General features: G+C 45.7%; 1 protein-coding gene across 1 annotated transcript in view; it reads right to left on the reverse strand.

Annotated features, from left to right (window-relative positions):
- LOC117401124 (integrin alpha-5) overlaps positions 1–17,360 on the reverse strand; it is a 41,502-nt gene that overhangs the window by 20,070 nt on the left and 4,072 nt on the right. Inside the window, exons 2-12 of the mRNA XM_059011367.1 lie at positions 7,596–7,726; positions 4,142–4,242; positions 3,800–3,923; positions 3,463–3,524; positions 2,934–2,979; positions 2,185–2,310; positions 1,891–1,935; positions 1,517–1,560; positions 996–1,052; positions 695–747; positions 5–213 (exon numbers count right to left, since the gene is read on the reverse strand). Coding sequence (XP_058867350.1) covers positions 5–213; positions 695–747; positions 996–1,052; positions 1,517–1,560; positions 1,891–1,935; positions 2,185–2,310; positions 2,934–2,979; positions 3,463–3,524; positions 3,800–3,923; positions 4,142–4,242; positions 7,596–7,726 — 998 coding nt within the window. The remainder of the gene's footprint in view (positions 1–4; positions 214–694; positions 748–995; positions 1,053–1,516; positions 1,561–1,890; positions 1,936–2,184; positions 2,311–2,933; positions 2,980–3,462; positions 3,525–3,799; positions 3,924–4,141; positions 4,243–7,595; positions 7,727–17,360) is intronic.

The following is a 17,360-nucleotide window of genomic DNA, read 5'->3' on the forward strand; positions in this document are numbered from 1 at the left end:
TCACCGTTGAAGCCGTCCTGGTCCAGGTCTCCGAGGGGGGCGATGGAGCTCCCGAATCTGCCGAACACCTCAGAACCTGTCAGTGTCTGGGGGGAGGGGTCCTGCTCCAGGGGGACAGTCTGCAGGTACAGGTATGTGCGCCCCACCTCCTCAAGCCTCCCGTCTGAACCCCTCACCATGAACATGGGGGCGCCCACGAGGAGGTCATCCAGACTAGAGAGAGAGAGAGAGAGAGAGAGAGAGAGAGAGAGAGAGAGAGAGAGAGAGAGAGAGAGAGAGAGAGAGAGAGTCGGTCACTGTTCCTTTAGTCTGTTCAATGGTTTATTAAGTAATGTGATCAAAAAACTACAGGAAGTCAGAAACCTGCCTCAAAAGGTTTTTTATAACGGTCTGTACTTTTAGTTTTGAAACAAATTATATTTTCGGTTCTTTGATGTAAATTCAACTTAATGCCATGAGCTCTTTCAAACACTCGGAACACCTGGAAATTTATTTGTAATAAACGGTTTCGGCTTTCATCAGCGTACTCATCTGCAGAACCCTAAAGACACCCTTGCTTCCGCTGTTCAGTAGCATGCTAGTGCTGAATGCAATGACCCTTGGGGTTGAACCCAGGCCCCCCCTCTCCTCAGCTTGTGTCTGTAAAGAGAAAGCCCCACTCGCAGACTCCAAGCTCATCCCAGCCCTGACTCACCCATCGTTATTGACATCAGTCACAGCCACAGCGTAGCCAAAATAGGAGCCCATCTGGAAAATATTACAGAAAAGAAAAAAAAATAAAAACACATCAGTGTCTAATTACACAGATAGGAATTTATGATGGTGCAGGATTCTCCTCTTCCCTGGAATCTCATTTCCTTATATTCCACGCCCCCGTAACTAACTGGCTATCCAAGACTGCTTTATTCCCTCCTCCTCCTCCTCCTCCTCCTCTCTCACTACTCTTACCGCTTCTAAAATGCTTTACTCTGTCATTAAAATAAAGTCAAACTCACCTGCTCTCCCGAATAGTTGAATATGGATTTCAGGTCAGTTCCATTCAGTACAGCCACCTGGATGAAGATCACATAATTATTATTAAACAGACAAATCACCCCAGGTCTGCCTCGGTGCATCCTTATCTTTGAACAGGACACCTGTGTTCAATACTTAAAATGAACCTGATCTGGGGTTAATTAGAATAACAAAATCACAGCTGAATTGTTTGCTGAAATTGCAATTATAAATGGTATTTGTTAAATTACAATTAGGTATAATCATACTGCAGGAGTTACAATTACACTAAAAAATAAAGTATGAATTACACACCAACATATTTACTCTAAATAACCAGCAATAAATCACAGGTACTGGCACTGCATGGTCCGGTAGAGAAGATGACGGATGGAGACACAAGCAGATCAGACAGACAGATACACATTCTATATGTGACAATCCATACAAGAGTTTACCACAGTCATTATACAGGTTCCGTGGCTAGCTTCTTATAAGGAAATTCAGTGGTATGATTACTTACATAACCATTTATCAGAGCTCCCTTTGGCACCCCGGCTACAAAATCTAGAAAGAAAAATAAAGACAGGGATTGAAATACGACTCCCTTTGCATAGCAGTTTGATCCATTCCTGGTTTTACTACCAGTTTAACAAAATGCACCTGAGCTTGTTACCTATACCCTGGGTCTATTCCAGCTAGAATTAAAACCTGGACTGGCTGAAACTGCTATGCTATAGGAGTCTTATTTCCATCCCTGCACAGTATATCTCACTTGCATGGTACAATAGTAGATTTTTTTTTTCCCCCCATACATGCCATCAATTTGTTCTTCCTGCAAATGACAATCCTGTCAATTATTTTATTAGCTCAATGATGCATTGCTCTCTGACTCACCTTCATCTGCATCTCCAGTGAACTCTCCCACAGCCACAGAGTAACCTGAAACCCAAACAGACCGGTCACACTGCAGCCTCCGAGCCCCCTGCTAATAAAACCAGCCTGTACTGCACCTGCAACCTGGCTCCAGATGTGCTGGAGCCAATATTCAAAGACAACGCTGCAGGACAGGCAAAAATAACCACGCTGGTATTGAAACAGAGCTTCAGAAAATGACTGTAAAAAAGATATCATGCAAAACACACCAATGTGTAATCAATCAAACACCCCTGCGTCGCCCCCGAGACTCACCCAGGTAGCTGTCGTCGTACGACACGTGAGCCTGCCGTGTCTGGATCTCCCCTCCCACCTGCGTGATGAAGTACTCTGAGAAATACGACTTGACAATCTCCTCCTGAGTGGCAGAGATCAGCTGACCTGCGGACACGACAGCCCAGAGTTAGAAACGTGGCATCAGTCACAAGCCGTGGGGTTTCAGGACGGTCCGGTGCAGTGGAGGGGGGGGGGGGGGGCGCAGGGAGGGGGGATATTATATATTTAAGAGGTTTTTTGCTCGGGGAAAGTCATGCAGAAAAGCATCCCTGGATTATCACAACAGTTCAATTATTTGAACACTCCCTGGTCCCTGGTTAGTTCCGATAACAGAGGTTTTACTGTATAGGGATGGATATAACACTCCCATTGCATAGCAGATTGATCCATTCCTGGTTTAATGAGACACACCCCTGAGCTTGTTACCTATACACTGTGGCTAAATCAAGCTCGTAGTAAAACCTGGAATGGGCAAAGCTGCTATGCAATAGGAGTCTTATTACCATCCCTGTTATGGTGCAATGGGGTATTGTTTTGGTTTAATGGGGTATTGTTTTGGTTTTGCACTCTGGGTGACAGAACCACAAAAGCACTCTCACACACCCCCACACACAACAACAGACAGTGTTAGCAGCACATAGGAACAGATTGTAAAGCTACTGGATATGAAGATTCAGTACGAGACAGACAGTCTGGTTTCCACAGATCTCCTCCACAGGATGCCTTACCTTGCCAGAAGAAACTTCCTGGTCCGCCAAGGACGACCCTCCCCCTCTGCAACACAGGACACGCACACATTAGAGACAGTCTATCATGGTTTTCTGCACTGGATTGCATTTATAAGCTGCTTGGATCCAGGCCACAGTGACTGAACACTCTGGTCCTGTCAAGCAGTGCTGCAGGAACAGATTATTTGGATCGAGCGCTCCGCAAAAATCAGGGGCTGACAATCAGGGGAGAGTCGCTGCTGTCGATCGGGCTGATTTACCCTTCAGAGTGAAACGAGTGAAGAAACAGCTGCTTGGGTCTGTGATGATCGCTGCTTTCAGACTGTGGAGAACAGCGATCCACACAAACCCAAGCAGCGGTTTCACTCGCAATGGTAAAATCAGCCCGATCGACTCCAACGACCCTCATCTGTGGAGAGCTCCATCTAGACAATTGAATAATCGGTTTGTGCAGCTGTTCTGTCCAGGTCAGATTCAATGGCTATAATGAATTCATGAAGTACGCTAGGACGTGGTTAGAGACTCTTACCTTGGTGAAATCAGCACTGAAACCGCCCTGGCAGTATCCCTGACCCCCTGAACCATTCCGATCTAACAAAACGCACACAGAAAGGTTAGTTAGTCTTCTATACAGAACACCAAGGGTACCACAGAGATGGAAATAAGACTCCCACTGCATAGCAGTTTGATCCATTCCAGGTTTCACTAGGGGTTTAATAAGACCCACCTGAGCTTGTTCCCTGAACACACTGTGTCTAATCAAGCTGGTAGTAAAACCTGGAACGGGTGAAGCTGCAATGCAATAGGACTCATTTCCAGGCCTGTAGCAGGAATGTATTTCACTGTACCAGTCCCAGGATCCTCACCCGAGCGGCAGGGCGCGTACTCCACAAACTCTGTGAAGTTACCGACTGACAGGAAGCAGGTCCCTGTGGCGTCGGAGCCAGCCTCGTCCTTCTGGGTCCTCCAGTGATAGTGCGGGGCGCAGGCCTGCAGGGGCAGAGGGACAGGGTAATTCAACAGACCCCTCAAAAACAAAACTTCACAGTTCTTTAGCTCTAACCACTAGACCACTATGCCGCCCACCCAGTCCCTTGGCTTGAACAATAAAACCACACCGCCTCACACCCTCCCAGTCCCTCTTCAGCTCTGCCCACTAGCCCCCACTGCCTGCCTGCCTCCCTCCCAGTCCCTCCGCTCCATCTTACCAGTACAGTGCCGTTATGGGAGCGCACAGTTGCTCCGAACCACTGATTGGATTTGAACTCTGCCTGTTCTGTGGCGTTGATGATGACTGTGGTTCTGTCCCCTGTGGGAGAGAGGAGACCAGGCATGAACTCTACTGCCAAGGAAATATGAGAAACTGTAAAAAGGACAGAAAACAAAAAAGCAGCCGAGTAGACAAAGGCACGACATCTTAAAAGTTATGGGGGGGGCAAGAAAAAAGCTTTGTCAACTAGGATGAAGTTTTAGGTTCCGTGTTCACACCCTGACCCCTGGTGACCCCTAGCCTAAAGGAATCAGCGGCCATCTGTTGTGTAACACAACCAGTAAAACATGAAACCAGATAGCAATCAGAACTGGGCTGGAGAAGACCGACTGTGCTCAGGAAGAGAGAAGCAACCCCGAGCTCCCAGCCTGTCCACAAGCATCACTCTCATTGTGGGGGACTGGTGACCTGTGCAAAGGGGCCTGCAGGGCAGATAGCTGCTCCAGCCTCTATTCACCTTCAGCCACCAGGACGGACAGATCAGGTGATCATATTAAATTCACTCAATACTCCAGGGAGCGGAAACAGGGTGGGTCTTTTTGTTTGTGTTGATTGATGATAGCGGAGCTCCTTGCGTTTGTATTCATAGTAAAAGGTTTGAAACTCGCACTAGCCCTGCGTTTCAGAACTTGCACGTTAGGAATGTTATTTAAAACGACTAGGTGCCAGGAGTGTGAATAACCTCAGGTCCCTGGTTAGTCTCTTCTGAACCGATTGCACTTCTCATCACAGCGTGAGAAAGTCACATCTGAGAAATCACGTCAAATAAAAAAAAAAAATTACAGGTGCAGGAAGGAGCCATTAGCATGAAACTGCATTCACCAGGGATGGAAAGAAGACTCCTGTTGCATAGCAGTTTCCCCCATTCCAGGTTTTACTATGAGCTTGATTAACCACAGAGTACAGGTAACAAGCGCAGGTGTGTTATTAAAATCATGCTAAAACCTGGAATGGATCCAACTGCTATGAAATAAGAGTCTTATTTCCATCCCCGATTCATGCTCAGTTGCAACTAACACTAATAGTAAAAATCTCTCTGCATCTCACTAAATTCAGTAGCACCTTTCACAGGCATAATATACAATATATATATTTTTTTACCTTCAACATAAATCAAAGAAAGACAGCAGCCTGGTAGAGTTTCCTCTACCCATCAGTCATTTGAACACACTCACAATGCAGCAGCAGCTTTGACACAGACAGGTCGAATAGGGATGGCGTCCCTTTAAATCACACTCAAATACCTCCTGTGCTCACACCCCCCTTCTCTCTTTCTCCCCCACAAAGCTCTGATCACAGTTGAAGACCTCCCTAATTTATCCCTCCCCGGAGCCCGTTTAACAGTTCAGAAGGTCTTATTAAACTTTAATGGAGTTGCTCCCGAGCGCACTGGAAATTCCCCCGAAATCGTGAGCCATGTGAAAGCCTATGTGAGCTTCAGGGACCGGACTGGACACAGACAGCAGCACAGCACTACCCTGGCAGGGCAGTCTGGTGGCGAGGGCAGAGGGACAGAGTGGGTGCATCTGTATAAACAGACTCTGGTGTGTTCATTCATTCCTTCCTTCTATTGTTTTGCTCAAAGCTTTCGTCAGCGTTATTACATCACTACTTGCCTGTCCGCTTGGATTCTTTTTGGCCTTTTTTACGACCGTGACATCAGCAGCGTTCTGTGTCCCTGTCAGCTGGGCTGGGTTACACTAAACAAGACCAATTAAAAACTCCCAATGAAGTAACTGCTCAGACAAACAGTCCAGAGCCTTGACTCCTGCCTGCCTCCCACTCTCCTCTTAAACCCCAGAGTTATTGAGGCGAAAACTCAAAACGCCCCCCTCCCTCCGAGGAACACAAAGAACCCTTTTTCCAAATTCTAACCCCCCACCCCACTGCAGGGCAGAGTGATACTGCCTGCGTTGAGCCATTTGTCACCCCCCCGCCCCGCCCCTCACACCCACAGGCGGGGTTCAAAGAGAATCTGCTCTTCAGACACACTCCAGGGGTACCGGCAAGGCAGGGGGGCGATCAGTGAATAATGTCTTTAAATTTGGGGGGGTAGGGGGTTAGTTGAAAACACTAGAGAAAGGTGTCGCTTCAACACAGCTAGAGATCTGCTCTGATGGGTAGAGACAGACAGACAGACGCACAGAGAGGCACAGACAGACGAGCAGACACACACAAGCAAGCACAGGGACACACTTGCAAACAAACACATTTTGTACAGTGTAATTATAGCGTCGCTATTCCTACAATATGTAACAATTAAACGGTGATGCAAGCAATTTAAGCAGTTGGCTAAAAATAAATTATCCATAACTTTAAAAAACTCTAGGGTACAACTACTGTATAAATAACCAAGTGAAGCACAGTGAATGAGTCACGGGCCGAAACATCAGTCTACTTCACTTCTAGTTTTATCTTGCAAAAAAGTCTTTGAAATTCTCTTTAAATCACTGTTGCCCTTGAAGGATATCTACAGTCTCTGCAGTTTTCCCAGGCGTTTGTATTCATAGTAAAAGCTTTTAGCACAATTTTATTTAATCTGCTCGCCACACGGAGGTATACGATGCCTCACCTCCATGGAGAGACTGCACAAAGCTTGCTTCAGGTTCAGCAGACCACAGCGACTCAAGCAGTGCAGGGCAGGTTTAGTAAACTTAGGAGGAGCAACAGAGTTTAGAAGACATGGAAAAAAGACTTCTAGCCAAAAACGCTTGCCACTGAATTGAAGTTGTTTAGTGTTTCTACACTCAGTGCTATTGAGTGTTTAATAGGTTATGGATTTGGAGTGCAACTGAAAACTGAAACACAAAGCCACGAGGCTCTTCCTTAGAAAAACAAACTCTTTTCTAACAGCGTGCCGCACGGCAAGGCCGTTTCTCTCTCCGTGACCCCCGACCCCGGGCCCACGCTCATTCCAATTTGTCCCCTCTGCGTATCCCGTGTTCTACCCGTCTGGCTGCAAGCTGAACGGATTCCTGTGTAAACACACAAAGCGCTCTGTGATCCCGGCTGGGGAGTTGCGCTATTCCTCCACATGTTGCAATGATTTATTTTTCTCAAGGAATCCAACCCTGAAGGAATGCAAGACATAACACCGAGGTCCTGTTGTAAATGACTCTGCCGCAGCACTTGTGACGCACAGCTCACACCCCCTCGTCTCTAAGGTCACTTTGAATAAAAGCATCTGCTAAGTGACTAATTAATAATAAGAATTATTATTTTTATTATCAACATGTTGCTGAGGCCAGACTGCTTCCAGGATCTGGGATCCCAACAAAAGCAGGATTCCAGGAAGCAGGATCGCAAGCCTTCATGAGCTGGGAGTTCGCCATTACTCTTACTGATAATTCTGTTTAATTCCCCCCCCCCCATTTAAAACTTTAACACGTTACCTTTGGTGTCGAACTCTATGATCCTGCAATCTGATTGGTTGCGGGCCCAGGGGCAGTAGTACACAGCTCCGCCCTCGGTGATATTCGGTTGGCTGGTGTTGGCTTTGGGAGCACCAATCAGAACGCTTACACTGCAACAGAAGAAATGACACGGCAAAGTTTAGTCCATGCACAGCGAACAGGCCCTTTCATCTACACAGCAGGCTCAATGGGGCTCAGGAGGAAATCTGTGCTTCTGAATCCGTGTGCACTTGAATCCCATTAAAACCACAACCTGATTCCAGTGCCGAACCGGTCAACGTGCAGGACATGGATCTGGGAATTGATTCCTCGAAACAAGGGGCTTGAATACCATTCGTAGCTCCAGGGGGGTCAAACAGGAAGACAAAAATAACAGCGCTGCCCTCATATTTCCCTTTTCGATAATTTACTATTTTGCCAAATCCCCTGTTGACACAGTATGTTGTAAATTACAGAAGATCATCTGCATTTTCCTTCATAAGGGCCCCACACTAAAATGCACGTTTCAGTTTTTTGATGTGGAACTCGGATAGCGAGGAGTGCTGCATGAATCGATAGAGATCGGGCTCTCCACAGAAAATCAGGTGAGGGTCGCTGGTGTCGATTTACCATTCAGAGTGGAACGAGTGTGGAAAAACAGCTGCTTGGGTTTCTGACGATTGCTGCTTTCCTGAGACTGTGGAGAACAGCGATCCACACAAACCCAAAGCAGCTCAGAGCTCAATCCGAATCACTGAATAAAAAACGGTCAATGCAACTCTAATAGCGCCAAAGAGAAAACATGCAACACACAGCTTGGGCAGGTTTAGATTACAGAGGGGAAAAAAAAAAAACACACAACACTTGGCAACAAGCTTCTCTCCAGCAGAGTATCCAGTCCAACCCCTGCATCCCTAAGGGAGCCCTGCTGTAGTTCTGCTGCCACCTGATAAGTGGAACCGTGCCAGGATCGCAGCGACGGAGCCAAGCGAGTGCGCTCATCTCTCCAACCCGGGAGGGATTACTCTCCGCTGTGCACAGCTGCTCCCCGTCCCACAGCGAAAGGCAACGCTCACTAGCCAGTCAGCCCGGGATGTCAAAATCGAGGGAAACAGCCGAAATCAATCCCGCGTGGGAGAGCGGGCCGTGCGAAGCCAGTGGCTGGGGTTTAGAACACACCCCCCAGAAAAAAGCAGCTGCTTGATCAGTCACAGATCCACCAGCGATCTGCCATGTGCTTTTTATATTGTACTGTAAAGGGGAGGAGGTGTGGAGGGGGAGGGGTGTTCTACATGTTGCATACTTCCTTCAGCCAGAGACAGAGAAACAGAAAGCTTCAAATACAAGCAGTGAAGTGCTCGTTGTTATACACGGAGTGGAGAATTCATACATTTTGTTAATTCATGGTTAGGTGGGCATGTCGACTATAAATTGTACAAGTCCTGTATTTTCCTGCACAGGGGCCTTTCTCTGATTCCAGTATTGTTTGCACCCCTGCGACAGTTAAAGAGAGAGCTGTATTGTGCTATATTGCGGATCAGTGATTAATCTTCCCCGTGATTTTACAGAGACACACGCACACAGTCCGATCGGGAGTCATACAGCAAGGCACCAACCACCACCACCACCCCCCCCACCCACCCCAACTCCTGCCTTGTAACAGCTGAGCGTGCGAGGCAGGAAACCATGTGAGTTTCCTGTCTTACCACCACACCCCTCCCCCCCTCCCCCCTCAGACGGGTAATAGTATAATTATTTTAAAGTGAGGTAATGGCTACAAGAGTGGACTTCAATCAGCACTCTCTTTAAACATTTTAAATTGCAGCCTCACAGGGGCAAATCGCAGGAAAGTTTACAACCAGCGGCACTTTGAAACAGAAGAGACAGGGGCTGCTCCAATCCCACTGCAACCCAGGCTGGAGTGGAGGGGGGGGACGACACGAAAAAAATCTGAGAGACTGAGATATAGAAATGTACTTAACTGCTGCACAGTTGTAGAACTTGAAGGGAGTGTGGGTTTGAAGTTTTGCCAGTGACAGTACATGACCCTGCAGCTAAAACAGAAGCATTGGCGCGGTGACCACTGTGGTCAGAGCTGCGGTCAATGATATCTTTGTTCCTTAAACTTGATGCAATTTATCTTTACACAGCAATGGTTTAACATTTATAAAGTGTTACTATTGCATGTAAAATGTTGAAGTTTTGGACATGCTGTTTATATGGCAGAATAGAGGCATGTTCCCAGAAGTTAAACTTGCAAAAAAAAAAAAAAAAAAAAAAAAAACTAATTATAAATGACCCCGGACAGTAATGGAACTGCCACTAATGGACATGCATGCAGCTTCCAGTATAAATTATTCCCGTCCAAGGTCAAGCATTGCCACCGGGTGATTATCAGCTGGTAATTGCATGCACCAGATATCCAACATGCTTCTCACATTTCAGTCCAGTTGATCTAAAATCAGCAGTCTGACGCGAGGTGTTATTTTGAGATGGGGGGGGGTGACAAGCCTTCGAAGCGATCCTGCAAACACCATTCATTCATTCAGATGAACTATACGAGCAAACTGTACTCCGACTCCTGATCTTATTGTGCTTTCACCGAGGTACTCTGAGGTTCGCTTTCTTTGCACATTTGCGAGTGTCATTTATAATAATATCCCGTTCTACAAAGATACACGAACATGTGACGTTTTTCCAACACATTTCAAGCAGTGCGTGTGTTCAAGCATTGGCTGGGTCTCCATCGCCTGCTCATTTATAAAACGTCGTGGTCAAGCGAAGCAAGACATTTTTAGGATCAAGGAGTTCCTGTTTTTCTAACACTAAAATCACATTACAATAGATTCTTGCTAATTACAAACCTGTGTGCCTGAAGGTCTTATACCTGACTTGCTGCACATAAAAGTGATCTTATAAAATGTCATGGCAGTTTAAGCAAATAGTCTATAGAGATCAGAGGTCGTGGCCATGTCAACATCTTCATCTACACAATGTGGGGAAGCTATAAAAAAGGCCAACAAGATGCTCGGATATATTGTGAAAAGTATTGAATTCAAAATCAAGGGAAATAATGTTAAAAGGACCAAGGGTCGCAGATGGAGATTAGATAAAAGGGGCATTCAGAACAGAAAATAGGAGGCACTTTTTTTTTTTACACAGAGAGTCTGGATCCAACTCCCCAGTAATGTTGTTGAAGCTGACACCCTGGGATCCTTCAAGAAGCTGCTTGATGAGATTCTGGGATCAATAAGCTACTAACAACCAAAACAACCAAGATGGGCCGAATGGCCTCCCTCTCGTTTGTAAACTTTCTTATGTTCTTATGTCACAGAGCATCTGCCATCTTAATAAAGGAAGGATTTGCACATTCTAAATAAATCTTAGAGAAAAAAAAGTTTCACATAGAAAAAGAACCTCTAAAATTAAATACCTTAAAACAATTTCAGATGGCCCTGAGCAGGCAACACTGCTGCCCAACTAGGCCAATGCAATTACAGCTGGGGTGAGGTCATTTCCTGTCCCCGCAGCCAACTCCCCTCCCCAGTCTGAGACTCCGCCATGGAAAGCAATAGGAGTCTTATTCCCTGTTCATATAACAGAATTTTACAGCATCAGAAAATGCACCGACGAGGAGAGGCAACATGGCAAATCAGGGTAGACTATGGCAAATGCATCGTAGCAGCAGCATGGTAAAACAGTGAAAATACAGAGGTGCACTTTTCTAAGGGTGTGCAGCTCTTTACTTGGAACATTTTTCCCCCCAAAGCTTTAAAAAATGAATACAAATGCTTTGAAGTTAAATCTCAGGAGCACGTAGGATCCAGTCACAGAGAATCTCCAGCCAGCCACACTCCAGACAAGTGCATCCTGCCTTTGGCATTATCCATCTTTAAATCAGCAAGCAGCTTTTTTCCCCTAATGTGATTAAACACTCAGGACGGATCACAGGATAAGAGATCTCTGAAGAGTAAATGAAGGGACAATTAACATTTAAATGGGAGTTTGTTTATTTTGGGATTGAAGCTCACATCTCTCCCCAAATCCCCAGAGTCTGTGCACAACAAACAGACTTCCTAATGAAGTATCGAAGACTGGGATGCAGCCTCCCTCTACAAAGTCACCGGGTCTGTAACACGGGGCTGACGAGAGACTGCCAAAAAACATTTACTGTGGAAGTCGCTTCACTTTCAAATGGAACTACCATAGACTACCGGCACGTTCTTATGTTCCCCCACGTGTATCGAATTCTATGAACCGCAAGCCCATTTGTTACTGCAGACCGAAAGAGGACGTCCACAATTAAACTGAAACTCAAAGCAGAAATAAAAGCATTGCGAGTGTTTCTTTTGTTGCAGTTACAAGTAACAATAATAAAGATTATTTTCAGTAAAACAATACAGATTTCCAATCCCCATGCCCAATTTTTTTTTGTTTTGTTTTATAGCCAGCGTTGTGTTTTCTGGTTGTAATTAGCAGAAACTAAAGCTATGTAGTTATGGCCCCAACAACAACAAAATATGTCATTCCATCCCTCAGTTGCCAAGCACTGTGGAAAGTGTTACTGCCCTGGATGAGTGAGGTCATGGAGAGAAGTCTCCGTGTCCCCCAGGATTCGAAGCTCTTAATGATCATTAGGTGTTCATACAGAACCACCGAGAGAATTTCCACCCATAAACTCCTGCATCCCAGCTCTAAATCACTGGAACGCTTATTACTGAGAAAATCGTAAAAGACCCCAGACTTTGTTTATTGCAATATTAAAAAAAATGCCAAATTGAAAAAACCCAACACTATAAACTAAATGATTGCAAATTATGGATTTTAATATAAAAGAGAATTGCTTTCCAGTTTCCCCTTGCTTAGCAGTTTTGGGATGTGCTTGATGGTTAAATTATATCAAAAGGCCACAGACTGAACGGCTTACTGGGTACCTTGAATACATTTATTCAGACATGGAGGTTAAGCTGCAGTTTAAACCAAGTATAGAAACAAAGAAGGAAGTAGTGATGCTGGGAGGAACGTGTGTTTATCATAATCGGATAACAAAAAAAATAAATAATCCAGTACCCCATCAAATTACTAAAAGAAAAAGGAGAGTTCTACACTCTTGTGCAGGGTATATTATTCAGGTCAGACCTTCCCAACACACGGGTGTCCTCTGGGTGCTTTTGACACTGTCGTTTATCAAGTCTGTTACATGAAGGAATATGGACATGGTCATTTCTGCACTGAAAACATTCAGATACTGGTATATTTAATCTTTGAAATCCTAATCCAATAGCAGTGGAGCTGCATCCAGGGAGATAATTTATAGCATTGCTGCCTGACCCCACACGAACACCCACCCCCCCCCCCCCCCCCCCCCCACCCCTGCCAAAAACACCCCAAGTTCAGAAAAACCAGTAGAGTTGGGTATCTTTTTGTTGGAATGCACATCCTGTCCCTTGAATGAAAATCTAGACAGATACAGAATGAAGCAGTAATTAGCAGAGAGCAGAGCGCAGTGGCTCATTAAGGAAAAAAGCATTTCCTGAACAGAGAGCTGGGACAAAGTCAAACTGGGCTACTTTGCTGGCGAGTCAGCAAAGCCGTTTGATATGTGGGTGTGCGTAGTTTGGGAAACAGGGCCAGGGTAATGAGTCCAGCCGTCCCCGTTGAGTGACTGTGCCAACAGACAAGCCGCTGTAACTGCAGCCTAGCGTGAGCGCGTACTGGAGAAGAGAGTCCTGAAAGAGCCTGGAGCTGTAATCTCAGCCCGCAGGGCAGTGATCTTATCAGCAGGGTTAACGGATTGGGGTTGGGCTCGCCGACCAAGCCAGCCAGGAACAAACAGGCACCGCTCAAAACACAATTAAAACCACGTCTGGAAAGGAAGAGCTTTGGGGTAGGAGTGTGTGAGATGCATTTAGTCAAAAGCTGCTGAATTCACTTTTTTTTTTGTTTTGTTTCGTAAAAGCCTAAAATTGTTGAATGCTTTTTATTCGTTGCGTGCCTGGAGTCTCTTATTGTAATAGGAGATGCTATCTCCTGCAGTTTGACTGCTCCAACTGTGCAAAACTATTCTGTTATAAACAAGAGACGCCCTCGATACATTAACTTATTACAAAATCACATGGCTTGTACTCTGTGTGTGTGTTGCTGAGCCCCTGCACCGCTCCCAGTCCCAGCACCGTCCCGGAGCTCAGGGAGCTGCCAGCGCTCTCTCCTCTGCAGTCACTGGCAGCGGCTGAGATCGGCTCACTCACCCCTCTCCCAGCCAGGAAAATACACAGCATCACCCGGGCAGCCGTGCTCGCCAGGTCCCACCAAACACATGACACGGGCTTTCAACAGGCAGACTGAACTTTACTCAACATGACTGAACAGCAACATCACTGCATATTTTCACTGCTGTTCCTTGGATATAAAGGAAATGAAAGAGCCTCTCTTTCTCTGACACACCACCACAGAGCAGAGAGAGGCTGTGAAGAGAAAAGAGCCTCTCTTTCACCCATTCCAGGTTTTAATAAGAGATTAGCTCCCATGAAACTGTAACTCGATTAAACTCGGAGTGAAGCCAGGAATGGATCAAAACGGCTGTGCAAATGCGAGTCCTATTTCCAGCCCTGGTTTACAATCACACATGCGGTAGCAGCACCCTTCCTTGAGCCAGGGAGAGTTAATGAAAGCAGATGTGCGAGTCAGCCGGCCTTTGGTATACTTCTGCACACGAGAGAGGCAAACGTGTGTTGCACAAGCCTGCTTAGGGAATCCTCCCTGAGCCAAACACACAGCTCTCCAGCCACTTTCCAATCTGGAATTAGGAAACACTTAAAACTAAAGCGAACCGAATGAAAACAGGAAAAAAAAAACTGGCAAAAATCGACACAGCTTCAAATGAGCAAGCTCAGTGCAGCTTGTAATGGTATCTGAGCGAACAAGAGAGTCCACTGGCTGTACAAAGGAATAATTTACCTGACAGAGTCTAGCATTCCCTCTGTATTTTGCTTGGCACGCACAGAGCATATTCCGAACACGGGCAGCTGGAACAGTGAAGCACACTCTCTCTACAAACTCCAGACTTTGTGAACAGCTTGGCAGTCCACAAGGAAGAGGTGGATTAGCAAGCAGCTCTGTGCAGGAGGAGGGGGGGGGGGGGGGGGGGGGGGGGTGACCCATGCTTCAAAGCGGAAACAAAATTACTATCTTACGTCAGCTTTTAAGAAAACAAGCTTGCACCTTAAATCTGTATGCTTCTCATTGTAAATTGCTAGACTTCCTGTTTTAAATTAGTGTTTTTTTAATCGTTAATTTTTCCACTGCACTATAAACCTGTTTGCTGTGTTACAGATAATAGTCACCCCCCACCCACCCAAACCTGACTCTACATAGTTCCCAATGGGAAGCCTATAAAAGCATGAACGATCAGGTGGGGTCCGGTTAACTGTAACACTGGAAGCAAATGTGCTGGGGCAAGGTCTAATGTCAATCTAATCAAAACTGTCTAAACATGGGTGCAGGGATGGAAATAAGACTCCTATTGCATAGCAGCTGCCCCCCCAATCCCAGGTTTTAATACAAGCTTGATTGGCCTCAGTGTGTAGGTAACAAGCTCAGGTGCGTCTTGTTAAACTCACAGGAATGGATCAAACTGCTATGCAATGGGAGTCTTATTTCCATCAAGTTAAGTAAATCCAAGCTGTGAAGTGCAGTTCAATACAGTCCCGGCATACACACACACTGCCAGTGCTTTCAATAGTATACAGCTTAGGAGTCAGGTTTCAAAGGGGCAATCTATTCCTGTCATCCAGAGTGACGCTACAATGTTAAGAGTTAAGTGATAATGGGTTTCGTGACAGCCTGTGAACAGCTGTAGTGATGTGTTAATATATCCACGGCTAACGCTGAGCCAGCATCACAGGGCAGAGCGGGAGGTTCACAGGCTTCTAAACACTGCTGAGTTTTGTTGGTGCACCAGGGCACGCACAGGCAGAGGGTCCTCAATCTCTTAATTGCACAAAACCAGAAAGGTTACAAATATTTACTTAAAACCAAGTGTCAGATTGTAGCCAAATGCATTCTGCAGCATCTATAGGCAACCAGGAGTTTATGAGAAGAGTTTTTTTGAGGATTGATGTAAAAATCAAAAGGCAGAAGGAGGCACTGGATCAGCACAGAAAAAATGCCAAGGAAAGGGGTCACTATATATAATGCACAGATAATGCACAGAGCCAGAGCGACTGCTGAGCAATCTGAAACTGTACACAAAAAAATACAACTGAGTACGGGAAAGTAATGCAGATTTAAAATGCATATTTAGGAAGTGGATTACAAATGAGATCATTCTCATCCAAACCTATTAAAAAAAAAAAAAACGCTCAGTTGTGCTAAATTTAGGAATGCCAATTCAATGATGAACGTACCTTTTCATGATGCCCTACAACATAAATGTAGATGAGGCTACATGTGCACAAGATGTGTGTATTGTAAAGGACTCTACATAAGCATGGAAGAGACAACCTTGCACAGCACACACTACTGTATAAACCAGGGGTGTCCAATCCACTCTGGTTTAACAGGCAAAATGAGACCATGAACGACTTCAGGGTCTGGAGGGGGGTTTAATCGGTTCAATTAATCAATTTAGAACAGGACTGGGAACAGAACAGGAGACAGTGGAAGGGACAGCTTTGGACACCTCTGGTATAAGTGCTACACTTTGCAACGGTTTAGGGAAACATCCTAAAGACTAACAGCGTGAGTTGCGAGCTCTCCCTAGCGTGGTGGGGAATCTGCAGCTCTCTGGAGTGTCTCGGAGCTGTGATGACCCTTCCCGGGGTCACACTGATAAACCAGCAGGCTGGAGCGGAGATCACAGCCCAGGGTGCAGAGTGAGCGGCTGGGCCCGGCAGGGAGCGGAGCAGCCCCTTGGATCAGACGCGACTCGGGCATCACATGGAAACTTTTACAGCCTCACACAATGACTCCCATTGTCCAGACATGCCTGTGGAAACTGCTAAAAATCACCCGGCCAGCACATTCAGGGTTTAAAAATACACACCGTTTTATTGATTTTCCTGTTAAATTCCATAGCTTGAGGTTTAATCACTTCCATTATATATATATATATATATATAATACACACACACACACATACAGACTGCGTGCAGCATGTGTATTTCTACAGTTCAACTACTTATTCAAGTGGCCCCGTCCTGCTAAAAAAAAAAATAACATTTGTGCCGCATTCCTTCAGGGTTACGTCTGTCGTACGCTCCTAACTTCATCCGAAAAGAAAAACAAGGATTTTATTGGCTTGGTTAACGTCAGCTGCTCAGCCTTGCCACTGTGTCGCTTTGCGAGACAAACCGACACGCACTCACCGCTGCTACCTATAAACCTGCACCACATTCACAGACAAAACCTATTTAAAACCTAATCGTGTGAATAAGCTGACAACTTCAATACTTCACAGCCGCTCAGCTAAATCTATATACTACTGCAAAGTAATGCGTGTGTGTGTGTGTGTGTGTGTGTGTGTGTGTGTGTGTGTGTGTGTCAATAAAGCTTGTGCAGGCTCAGTGGTCTTGAACGTGTGTGCATGTGTTCTGCTGTATAACCAGGTCAGGGCTGATTGCACAGTGTTCAGACCTGTAAACAAGCTCGTTATCTCCTTGCTAGCCTCCTCCTGCTCCACTCTGATAAGCCACAGAGAGGAGAGGGGTGTGTTTGTGTGTCCTGCTTAAGTATTTGAAAATGTGGTGTTCCACAATCACGATTAAT

The sequence above is a fragment of the Acipenser ruthenus genome, chromosome 42, assembly GCF_902713425.1.
Source record: "Acipenser ruthenus chromosome 42, fAciRut3.2 maternal haplotype, whole genome shotgun sequence".
Lineage (NCBI taxonomy): Eukaryota > Metazoa > Chordata > Actinopteri > Acipenseriformes > Acipenseridae > Acipenser > Acipenser ruthenus.